The sequence below is a fragment of the Zingiber officinale genome, chromosome 1A (genome assembly GCF_018446385.1).
Source record: "Zingiber officinale cultivar Zhangliang chromosome 1A, Zo_v1.1, whole genome shotgun sequence".
Classification (NCBI taxonomy): domain Eukaryota; kingdom Viridiplantae; phylum Streptophyta; class Magnoliopsida; order Zingiberales; family Zingiberaceae; genus Zingiber; species Zingiber officinale.
Window position 1 is genome coordinate 158,819,389 of NC_055987.1, and position 12,440 is coordinate 158,831,828.

The following is a 12,440-nucleotide window of genomic DNA, read 5'->3' on the forward strand; positions in this document are numbered from 1 at the left end:
TTCACCATCATTCCTGATTTTTAGAATCTTCGAGTCTTCGGGAGCTTATGCTTTTCGTGGTTACGCCCCTACTCTCGCCCCAAGCTTGATTCCAAGTCAACCTCTTATGTTTTCCTTGGTTATTCTCTCACCTAGAGTGTCTTCCTATGTCATGATGTTGCTCTCAAAAGAGTCTTTGTATTACGTCATGTTAAGTTTATGGAGCATGTTTTTTCATTTTTCATCACCTCCTTAGATTCCACTGAACTCTCTACCTCACCAGTTCTCTCGTGGGACCCTTCGGCATCGATGTCGCAACCTGCCACTAGTCATAACCGCTTGCAACTGACTTCTTCACTGTTGCCATCACCGTCGCCATCACCGTCGCATGTTGTCGAGTAGTCCACACTGCCTGGTGGCGATCGATCCTCTAGCCCATTGGCTCTCTACCCCCATCTCGCTTTCCTAAACTAGCATTCCATGCAAACTCGCTCCAAAAATGTCATCTACAAACCCAATCCATAGTATATTCTTCATACTAACCTTTTACAACCCTGTGAACCCTCCTCTGTCATGCAGAAACTTAAAGATCCAAATTGAGTACAGACTATGCACAAAGAGTATGATGCTTTTCTCTGTAATAAGACCTGGACTCTTGTCTCACATTCGTCAGATCAAAATCTTGTGGGTAACAGGTGGGTATTTTGCATTAAGCGTAATTTTGATGGTTTAATTGATCGGTATAAGACTCGTCTTGTTGTCAAAGGGTTTTCATCAATGTCCTATTATTGACTTTCATGATACATTCAGCCATGTTATTAATCCAGTAACAATGCACATTGTTCTTAGTTCGGCTGTGAATCGTGGATAGTGTCTTCGCTAATTTGATGTCAACAATGTGTTTCTTAATGGTCATCATGCAGATGAGGTTTATATGATGCAACCTTCGAGTATGCGCAATGCTGAAGTTTAGGATCATGTGTGTCATTTGCATAAGGCGCTTTATGTCCTGAAGCAGGCTTCGTGTGCCTAGTATTTGGAGCTTCTCGCCTTCTTGGTCTCTCTTGATTTTGTCGCATCTCCAGCTGACACCTCTTTATTTTTTTTATCTTCGGGATGATATTGTTATCTATTTTCTTATATATATTGATGATCTAATCATTACAAAGAGTGATGCTTCTTCAGTTGACATCATAGTATATAAACTTATGCAAAATTTGTGATTAAGGATTTTGGGGCTCTTTCCTTCTTCTGTAGTGTTGAGGTTCGCCCAACCTAAAATAGTCTTCCTTTGTCCTAGCCAAAGTATGTTACTGATCTTCTTTCCAAATACAACATGCTTGACTCAAAGTCGATATCCACTCTTATTGTTGTTGGCTCTCGTCTTACTTTGCATGATGAGTCTTCGTCTTTTGATGCGACTAAGTTCCAACAGGTGGTTGGGGGCTTACAACATCTCCGTATAATTCGTCTTGATATTTTCTTTGTGAGCAACAAGCTCTCACAGTTTATGCATGCTCTTTTAGAAATACATTGGGACGTTGTGAAGCGTCTACTTCTCTATTATTTTAGGGGCAAATTGCCCTAAACTCTCCATGCAAAAATTTTTAACTTTGTCGTTAGTCCCTATGATAGAGAATATTTGTTTCAACTCCCTAATCCACACCAATTCACCTGATTCACTACATGTGCACATATTTCAAGGGACTATTACAAAATATAGATATAAAAAGTCAAAAAGAAGGTATCATTCATCCAAAAGAAGGTATAATTTCTGTTAAATTTAGCACAATTTAAACTCAAATATAGTACACTACCTATATATATAATTTTTAGCTAGGTACATGGTAAAATATAGGTACAAGAAGTTCATAATGAGGTATAATTCCTCCTAAATTAAGTATCATTCTTGTGCATACATTTTTTAGGTACGTAGCAAAATATAGGTATAAAAAGTCCATAGTGAGGTATAATTTTTTTTTAAAACTCTGCATCATTTAAACTAAAATCTAGTATATTTCTATCCAATTGACCATTATCTATAACAGATCGATCAACATCGTCTATATATATGAATATGTAGTGTGTAATTATGTATATATATATATATATATACATAATTCACTTTATTAGGCATAACATATTTAAAATCAAGTATATATGTAGTTTAATACGGTATAATTGTATAAGATTGTATACTGATAATGAATTAAGTGAATTGGTATTGATTAGAGAGTTGAAACAAATATTCTATGACATAGAGATTGAGGGTAAAATTAAAACTTTATATGAAAATTTTAGGATAATTTATCATTATTATGGAGGAAATAAGATTTAACAAATACCTTAATGTTAGGAAAATGCCAAGAGCTCCATGATGAAATTAACTTCTATTAATAATTTTCGTATTTGGAATACACCGTACTAATAAAACTTCATTTATTGCTGTGGTTTGTTACTTCTTCGGCACGAGACAGAGCCATATATTCTGGATTTTGTTGATCTTCCAGATTTGATGTGGTTTGTTACTTCTGCTTTAGCTAAAATGCCTTTAAATCTTAAATTGATTCGGTTATAATTTGGTTAAATTAATTTTAAATTAATTCTAATTTAACTAATATAATGCTTATTTATTAGATTTACTTTAAATCTAATCCAATTTTAATTTAACATCTTTACTTCATATTTTACTATTTAATTTATTCATTTATTATTATATAATTTATTTTTAAAATTTAATATTTAACCTTCTTTTAATATTTTAAATCATGATATTTTCTTATAAAAATGATATTAATAGATATTTTTTTAAACATAATATAAGATCAATTTTATTTTTTTTTTTTTGGAGAGATAATGAATCTACATGTCAAAATGTAAGTGTGAGAAAATCTTAGGCACATAAATTGTTCCAAGATCTCCTTAGATAGATCAGATCCTCTAGTCTCGTATGTCTTGATCCGCTTTTAGATCAGAGGTAATGATTGAAGGGATTGAATGACCCCCACTTATTTAACAGATGAAAATCATTCAATCCCTCCAATCACTACAGTAGATTAGGACCTAATCCACTAAATATAAACTAGAGTATCCTGCTCTTCCTTAGGTGGAAAGTCTCATACCACAAGTATGACTATGTCAATAGGTTTTTTATGTTTGGGTAAATCTTAAATTATAAAAAACCAGAGTAAGATTTGAAAATTACAAAAATTATAATAGGCACACAAATTTAAAATCATTGGACATCCATTTCGGAATATTTCAATTATAAATATAAAAAACACTTTTTCTATAGATTTTTAAAAAATATCAAAAATATTTTTAGTATGTCTAAAATTTTAGAAAAACATCAAAAGAGTTTTCTTGCCTCATTCTGATAAATATTAAAAGGGGGCTATCCTTATTCTACTACTTTTAAAATATAATCATTTTTTAATCTAAAAATACTTTTTATTTTAATATTAATGTAATTATTTTAATTTAATTAAAATTATTATACATTGAGCATCTAACTTGATCAAAATTGTTGTAATAACACTCAAATAAATTTATTTTCACAATAAAAAAAAATCATGAAAGGTCCTTTTAATAAATTTTAAAAAGAGAGTACTTTTAAAAATAATAAAAATAAAAATGCGTTTTTAATTTTTCCCCCCTAAAATGCGTCCACTTTAGCTACCAACATAGATAGTTTACTTCACCAAGAAATGACGTGGCATATATATGATGTTTACTAGTATAATTTTCATTCCAATTATTAGTGTGAAAGATAGGAAGGAAAGCTGACAAAATGACGACAAAATACGGGACTTAAATGATGAAGCTTTTAAAAATGAGAAAATGGTGAAATTTTACGTATAATTTTGTAGGTCCTTTCTCTCTCTTTTTCTTTCCTTTTCTTTTGTCTTATATCTAAGTCCTAAGAGATACATTGTAAGGGTTATTTTGACGATATTTATTCTGTCTGCCTGATGAACATGAAAGATTAGCTTTCCTTGATCTCCTCGTCAGTTCTTTTGTTGTTATGCATCATCTTTAGGATCATCAGCGCCCTTTTTCCTTTCCCTATTCTCTCCTTGCCGATTTCTTTCCCCTCAATCTTCCAGTTCAATTATGAGTATAATCCAGGCAGGATTAGTCCCATAATTTGGCCTCGATAAAAGTATCACGCCAAAGACTTGTTGTCGACTCGACACTGCATGTTTAATTCTTTCGCAAATTAAAGCTATTAGCTAGGTATGTGAGCTAGAAATCTCACACCCCACCAATGACCTAGCCCCCTTTCTATCTCAATCTAGCTATTTGTCCTCTCTGCAACTCCAGATGGACATACAAACAACCTGCCTTAACCCGTTTCACTGCCGCAATTAACTCCAAAGCAAAAGCAAAAGCCAAAAAAGCATTAAACGCCACAACCCACAAACCGGCCAAAATCCCAACGAAACAAGCAACTGATACATGCAACATCGATTCTTCGATCGAGATGTTCTCACTCTCTATATACCCTTCCATATACTTCCTTATATCACAAGCACAAGGCAGCAACAGCCGCGTACACAGGACGACAGAGCTGTATCCCGTTGTCCTCGGTGCTTTTCTGTTGCAGCCCTTCTCGTCTCTGCACTCAACTTCCCCTTCCCTTCTCGATCGGCTTCCATTATATATATGTTAGTTTCATTGATATCTTAATTAGTTGATTGCCTGCTAAGTTAATTCCTCCTCTTCTATATCTGTCTTTCTAAAGATGGGTGGCGAGGGCTGCATCCTGACCTTGGCCATGGTCGCTGTTCAGGCCGGTTACGCAGGTATGAACGTGCTTTCCAAGCTGGCGTTGGACGACGGCATGAGTCCTTTTGTCATCACTGCTTACCGGCAGGTCGTCGCCACTCTCATCCTCTTCCCCATTGCCTTCTTCCTCGAGAGGTACGCTATCTAATTAATTAATTGAGCTCCAGACGCAGTTGCTCATGAGTCGATCGTCAAGTACTTTTTCTCGAGCCGTCTTAGATTTATGAATTAAAGTTGTTTAATTCGTTGCATTTAATATGTGCAGAGAAGCTTTCAAGTTGATCACAGGCAAAGTCATCAGCCAGATTCTCCTCTGCTCCATCTTTGGGTGAGTCTGCAGCAGAGGATGATTTTATGATATGTTTCCACTGATTCCATGTTAAAGTTAGTGGCATTGCAGGTTGTAGGTGACAGTCTGCCATCTAGGCTACATGGCATGTAACTGGTGAAGTCAGAGGTGGCATATGCATGTTGTGCATGAATTGATATTGGTTGATTGATTCACCGACAAAATAATTATGTTTTAGATGCAAATATGAATTTAGTTATATTTAGTTACTCTACTAGATTTGTAATTATATGCAAATTAATGTAGAAGGAAGTATATGACGATGGGTTTATGATGGACACAGGGCTACATTGAACCAAGTCCTGTACTTCCTCGGGCTTAAATTATCGACCCCAGCGATAGCGTGTGCCCTCAACAACACTCTCCCTGCCATCACCTTCATCATCGCAGTCCCTTTCAGGTACTGTTACAGAAAAATTGACTTTTTAATAACCGTTAAGGATTTACGTTTACCGGTTGGTTAAATTTTGTCCTCGAGCGTGCAGAATGGAGACGGTGGGTATTCGAACACTCGCAGGCCAGGCCAAGGTCGCAGGAACGGTTATATGCGTTGGCGGTTCCATGCTGATGACCTTCTACAGAGGAGGCCTCATCAGAATGCGACCCTCTCCCATTCACTGGAGGTACGCCGCAGAGATGAACAGTGAGGTCGGTGCCGGCGGCCAGAACATGGCCCTCGGTGCTGCCTTGGTCATCGCCAGTTGCTTGGCCTGGTCGAGTTGGTTCATCATCCATGTACGAGAGAGAAACAATGATATGACTTTTCAATCTGATATCTATGCTAACGATGCGATATATATACATGCGCAGGCGAAGATGAGTGAGAGCTTCTCTTCTCCCTACACCAGCTCGGCCATGATGTGCTTCATGGCCGGCGTGCAGTGCCTGGTTTTGGCAGCTATCACAGAGAGGAAAGCCTCGGCCTGGGCGATGGGTTGGGACATCAGGCTCGCCGCATCCATCTACGCTGTAATTACTTAAGCAAACGCTAATCCATAAATTAACATTCACAACCTAAATAAATCAGACCCAAACTGCTCAATTGAATCATTCTCTCTTCCAGGGTTTGATTGGCTCCGGATTGGCCGTGTCACTCATGTCATGGTGCATAGCGAGAAGAGGTCCTCTGTTCGTCTCCATGTTTAGCCCACTATTACTGATCATTGTGGCAGTCCTCGGTTGGGCGATCCTCGATGAGAAGCTCTACGCGGGAAGGTTAATTAATTAATATTGCAATATAATTTGTGCAATTTGAAGTGTGTCTATGATCTGAGATGAGTACTCCTTTGGCAGTGCAATAGGATCAGTGTTGATAGTTGGAGGGCTGTATATGGTTCTTTGGGGGAAAAGAAGGGAGATCAAGCAGTTGAGTGAGAATCAGATAGCTGAAAAAGAGGAAGTCGAGGATGAGGAAGGAGGGAGGTTCTCTGTCATTAGTTTGCCGGTGCTCTCCAGTACTCCACCCAAGTCTCCAATGCCGCACAAGTACGAAGAAGAGTAGTTCAATGATCTATATATGCAGTATAAAACTAGAGTTCATGCACTGCTGATCTGTCGAACTCCCTTTGCTGTGATATATGGTGTGTGGCTAGCTCTACGCTTGTAGATCATCAATGCATGGTTTGATGTTGAAAATAGATATGATATTTAGCTTAATGGTGAACGATAGTCGTTGTCCTTAAAAGTTTTATCCAGAAACAAAAACACCCTTGAAAAAAGATTTACGGTAAAAAGAAAAGTTAAAAATGGAGAAAAAGGAAAGGAAAAGTGAAGAACTTGCGATGGTTTAACTGCGAGCTTGCGATCAGGCACGACTGCGATGGTTTAAGGAAAAGAGAATGTCCAATGATACTCACATGTAACAGTTAAAGTATTTTATAATCCGAGGTTAAAAATAATTATGTACTTTTAAAGTAAAAAATAAAAGCATACAAATTTACTTAATAAGGTATGACTATAGCTGCAGACGATAAAATAAATAATGTAAATCTACATGATATTCAATTAAATTTTGAGCAAAATGTTAGTGGAATTGGTTAGAAAAAAAATATAAACATATATATACGTATAAATGATTAGGGAGGTACAGAAACGGCAAATACAAAATTAGAAGTCAGTGAATTAGCCCAGCCCATTCACAATCATGCAAACCAAACAAGAATGAGCCCAACCCATTCACATTGCAATACCAAACACTAATCATGATTATAAATAATTCCTAGAGAATTACAACATAGATAATTAAAAAGCTTATAAAAAAATATCCGCTAGTTTAGCAGCTCCCTGGTGCCGACATCATGAATATAGAGGGAGGTACATGTACGTACGCAAACCACAGACGCATGGTGGGGTAAACCCCGACCCCACAAATCATCCGAGTTGGTATGTGGTGGGATGCTTGTTAAATAAGGTCGCGGGGTCGAAACTCAGGATAGTCGGGGCGTAAATCCCCGGTCCCTGTGCAACTCACCCCACCTGCCACATGCTCACTCAGGATGCTGTGATTTATCTCCCTCGTGATAGTCTTGGGTCGGGTGCGGCGGGGGCGCTGGGGGCGAGCGATTTCGCCTTTTGCCACATGGTGGGGTAAACCCCAGGTCGTTAGTTTCTGAAAATCGACCCCTGATCATTACGCCAGAGATGTCATGCGCCCACCGTCTGCGCTATACCCTGGGGGCTTAAAAAGCTTATCAAAGTTTGGATGTATAATTGTTAGGTTCTCCATGGATATTCAAAAGATCTAAGATTTTAATCTAAGTTATAGTACATTGTAGGAGATTTTTTCTATCCTAGTGGCCCGTGAGAAATTTTCGTGAGACTGAACTGATCATCTTTAGATTAATCGGTTTGAAAAATTAGGTATAGATACCTAGATTAAAAACAAAAACTTATCAAAGCAAAAAAAAAAAAAAAAAAAAAAAAAAACTAGAAGATATAAAAAGTAATACACAACAACACAGATAAATAATCCAAAATCTATCCAAAAACTCACTTCACATTCAAGCATCGAGCTTGAAAAGCTGTTGGCTCAATCCTCCAAAGTCCAACTTGCCATTAACCCAGCAAGATATCAACTCTGAGAAAAAGATTAATTTCAAGATTTCCCCTGTTCAAATACACAAACAGCTTAGTAATCCATGATCACAATAGAGAAATCAGCAATATTCCCCAGCATTACTAAAGTTTTTTTTTCTGTCTAAACCCAAAATATCTCAAATTTGCAGAATGAAAAATTTCTTAGTCGTCGATTAAAGTTAAGAAAAAAAAGGAGAAGAAATGACAAGAAAAGAAGGCAACACTGGTTTTAATATGGAAAACTCATGGGAGAACTCCTGAATTAAGGAGATGGAAAACGTGCAAGGAGATTCCATGCAAAGGAGGTTTAAGAAAAGTTTGTCCTGCTTTGCATGAAATCTGCAATGGTTCTTCCAAATTTGGTCGCGACAAGTATGATTCATAGTCTTCACCTGCCACTTGAGCTTCGCCCCTAATTTGGACTTTTTTTTTGAATTTACATGGAAGCAAACCTCCATTTTGGCGCAGGCAGATTTTGAATCCTTGCTAATTGAATCCATGTTGATACAATCACATCGCACTAATCTGAGTTATCCAATTGTCTTCCTTTCCATTCTCTTTCGGTCTTTCCCTTATCTTTCTCCCCTCATGTCGCGCGTGCTTTTCTGATGGTGGCAAAAGCCAAACTGGACAAGAACGGCATCTTAGGAATTGGTAACTAAGGAATGTAATGTAAGGTCTCGGGTCATTTTGTATTTTCTGCGTGCTTTGTCATGTCATGCATTTGCTCCATCTTTCATAACCTTATCAGAAATTAATAAAATGCATTTCCATGCCAAAAACTCAGTCATTTGCTCTTTTTTTCTACTTCCAGTAGATACCAAGAAGAATTATTTAGTTTGTATCTTGGTTTCTTATATATGCTACTGTTTCTTGTGGACCAGCTAGCTTAGTTGTGTAATATATAGAGCGTTCAAAGTGAATTTAATTTAAACTAGATGAATCCACCAGTCAGCAACTTAATTCGACGTACCTGAATTATTTAGAAACTATTTAAAATTTCACCAGTATGATAAAGAATTTCAGGTATATATCCTATTTTAACTAACTAGCTAGCTTATGGTTTCATTTCCTTTTCAGTTTAGTTTTATAACCAAAAGGAAGAGCAGATGAATGGTATGATAGTGCAGTTTATATATTCTGAAAAGATAACAACTTGCTAGATGACGAAGACCTGCAATTAATGTGGTTTGCAACTAGGAATTATTGCCTATTATTCCCCTGTCATTTTCATCTCAACGAAGAGGATGCCACATCACTGTATGTTAACATATATACTAATGAGATAAGATTAAAAAATTCAACACCAGGAAATTAACTTAGCACATAACATATGTTTTTTTTTTCCTTTTTCTTTTGGCTCTTGCTCTTCTTTTCATGGTTACTGACTGTTGCTTTACATGACACATGGCTTCACGCATGGCCATCAGTCAAGTCAGAAAGATTGATCTTTTAGGCAGCTTTGTACGTACATCAAATAAGTTTATTCACGGCTTCTCCTCCAATGAAATGCTAACGAATAGGATTCCTGATGCCAACATATATTTTCTCCAGGGTTCAACATGTGGAACATGTATTGGGGCCATGAATTACGCCGATCGAGACCAGTTCATGTCTCTACAAAGTTGACAATATCTGAAGACAAACTATTCTTCACCCCCTGTATTAGGATGACACACCGAGTCTAGTATTTCTTGCAATATTTGGATGGGGTCATAAACAAAAAAGTGCAAAGAATGATCAAGATATATGATGATAGAATTTCTTGAAATGCCGGTGCAAGTAGGCAAATCTGAGATGAACACACATCCTCCTTACTTCAAGTCGTCGCCTCAACCCTTTGAATTCTGTTCTCAATACACAGTCATTTTTGCCACTTAAGTCACCGTTGCAGTCATCGCTGAATCACACAAAGGTGAACCTGCTGTATTTTAAGAAAATCGAAAGAAGAGTTGAACAATCTACCAAGGTAGTCATCGCCCAAGGGAGAAGAACTTGCAATTGCTCAATGACCTGCCGTTTGAAAACTAATTAATCATGGCAGTTTACAGACCTTAATTTATTTTCTTTCATCTCTTAGACTTCGACACATGTTTCTATCTGAACTACGAACATAAAGCTGATAGAAAATTATAAGCCATTATTCAGAGAAATTAATGAACTTGGAATCCAGGTGGCATGCTCAAGCACCTCGAGGTCACCGTTGAGTTAAGATCAGGACGCATGTACGAAACATGAAAGCAACTGCGCTGTAAAGTGGAAATTAGACGAACAAAGAAAGGGTAGTGCATGAGAAGAATATCTGTTCTTGTACACTTTTGCTTTGCTTTCTCCATTGACAAGAGTTGAACAGTGAGAGAGGAAAGGAGGATATAATTGTTAGCGATACGGTGCCACAATATCCATTTTTATATTAAAACTAGCTATACAAAGCTTATCATGGCCTTTGCCTACTTGTGCCACAACATGCTTCATTAGACAAATCACTTCTTTCTCAAAAGACTACTTGCATGCGCAAGCCATAGGGAGAGTTAGAAAGCAAGACATTCACGTCATGGCAACAAGATGGGAAACATTGTCTTATATTATATTTATATTTTTATTTTTTGTCTGGCTTCTTAAATATAATGTCACCTCGGAAGAGCAAAGTTCCTCATGAACTTTCTTTTTTACTTCATTATAAAAGAAGCTTATCATGTATGCCTTATCCTCCTAATCATAGCTTCAAACTAAGGTTATTCTCATGATGCAATTCCATTTGTTTGATCAGTGAATACTTTGTTTTGTTATTGTATAAAGTGGATGCCATTAGGTATAAAGATATAGAAATAGTTAAAATGTTGTATTACTTTGAAATTATACTAAAATTAAAATAGAGATAAATAAAATGAGTGATCCGATATAGTGGTTAGTCCGACTCATCAAGATAGATGAGTGGAACCGACCGTATGAGCTAGACTATATAGAAAGGATTAGGAGACGTTGAATGTGAGATAAGATAGACTAAATAGATCGAACTTGACATGCTAGAAACTATTGAAATTGTTTTAACATATACAAATTAAATTTTTATAAAGCATTTGTATGATTAAGAATGATGATAAAATTAATAATACCCAGAATAATCAAACGGTAAGGAAATATATCTGTACAATCCATAAAAACTTAGTGTCAAGACGATATGTGGTCATTTGAAAAATCCTAGACAAAAAAGGATGTTGGCATAGAAATCGATAGCACAAGGCATTGGCGTCGAAATCGACAGAAAAGAACGTCAGCGCCGAACGACAGCATAGGACGTCAGCACTAAATTGATAGGAAAGAATGTCGGCACTGAAATCGACAGCACAGGGTGTCAATGTTGAAATCGATAGAAAAGAACGTTGGTATCAAAATCAACAACACAAGATGTCGATGCTGAAATTGACATAAAAAGATGTCGGCGCCGAAATCAATAGCACAGGGCGTTAGCGCTAAAATCGACAGAAAAACGCATTGGTGCCGAAATCGACAGCACAAGATATTGACGTCAAAATTTATAGAAAAGAGTGTCAACGTCGAAATCGGCAGCACATGATGTCGGCACCAAAATTGGTAGAAAAGGACAATGGCGCCGAAATCGATAATTAAAATTAAAACTTAGAAATACAGAGTACTCTAAACTTCTCTATAAAAGGGAAAAAAAATAAATTATTCAAAAATTATAATATATATAGATATATATATACACACGGGAATGGTCAATTTTTCAGCTCAAAAACATAGCCTAAATACATTAAAATTGGCATAGAAAAATTCTCCGTTTTAGGGTTTAATCTTTGGTCTCATTCATGTGGCATAAAGGCGATTCGCTCGCCCCCAGTATCCCCGCCAATCCATCCCTAGGTCAACACGGAGGAGGTAAATCACGGGTGACTACTAGCCATTAGTGAAAATGGCTAAGACATGGAGGAGGTTATGCTCGGTCACACCGAGTTTCGACCCCAAAATCTCATGTGGCAATACCCTATGTCTTAACCATCGTACCATCCCATGCAAGGAGACTATCTTTGGTCTCATTCATGACGTTAGACTCGATAATATAATTACATAAAATCTTGAATTTAAATACAAAGGTCCAAAAAAATGAATCATTACATTCATTGATTGATGGGAATGGATCCCATTTATTAAATAAATGGAATCCATCCTCATCAACAAATCAACTTGTATGATCTATTCGGATTGTAAATTATGATCTAGAGTATTC

The 12,440-nt window shown here is 36.7% G+C and overlaps 1 protein-coding gene across 1 annotated transcript; it reads left to right on the forward strand.

The window, feature by feature from the left end:
* The first annotated feature begins 4,524 nt into the window (after positions 1-4,524).
* On the forward strand, positions 4,525-6,728 carry LOC122011775 (WAT1-related protein At1g09380-like). Its single transcript, XM_042568156.1, has 7 exons — positions 4,525-4,902; positions 5,033-5,095; positions 5,400-5,516; positions 5,602-5,851; positions 5,927-6,085; positions 6,180-6,331; positions 6,410-6,728. Exons 1-7 carry the CDS (start codon positions 4,724-4,726, stop codon positions 6,615-6,617), a joined length of 1,128 nt encoding a protein of 375 aa, XP_042424090.1. The 5' UTR covers positions 4,525-4,723; the 3' UTR covers positions 6,618-6,728.
* The last annotated feature ends 5,712 nt before the right edge of the window (positions 6,729-12,440 follow it).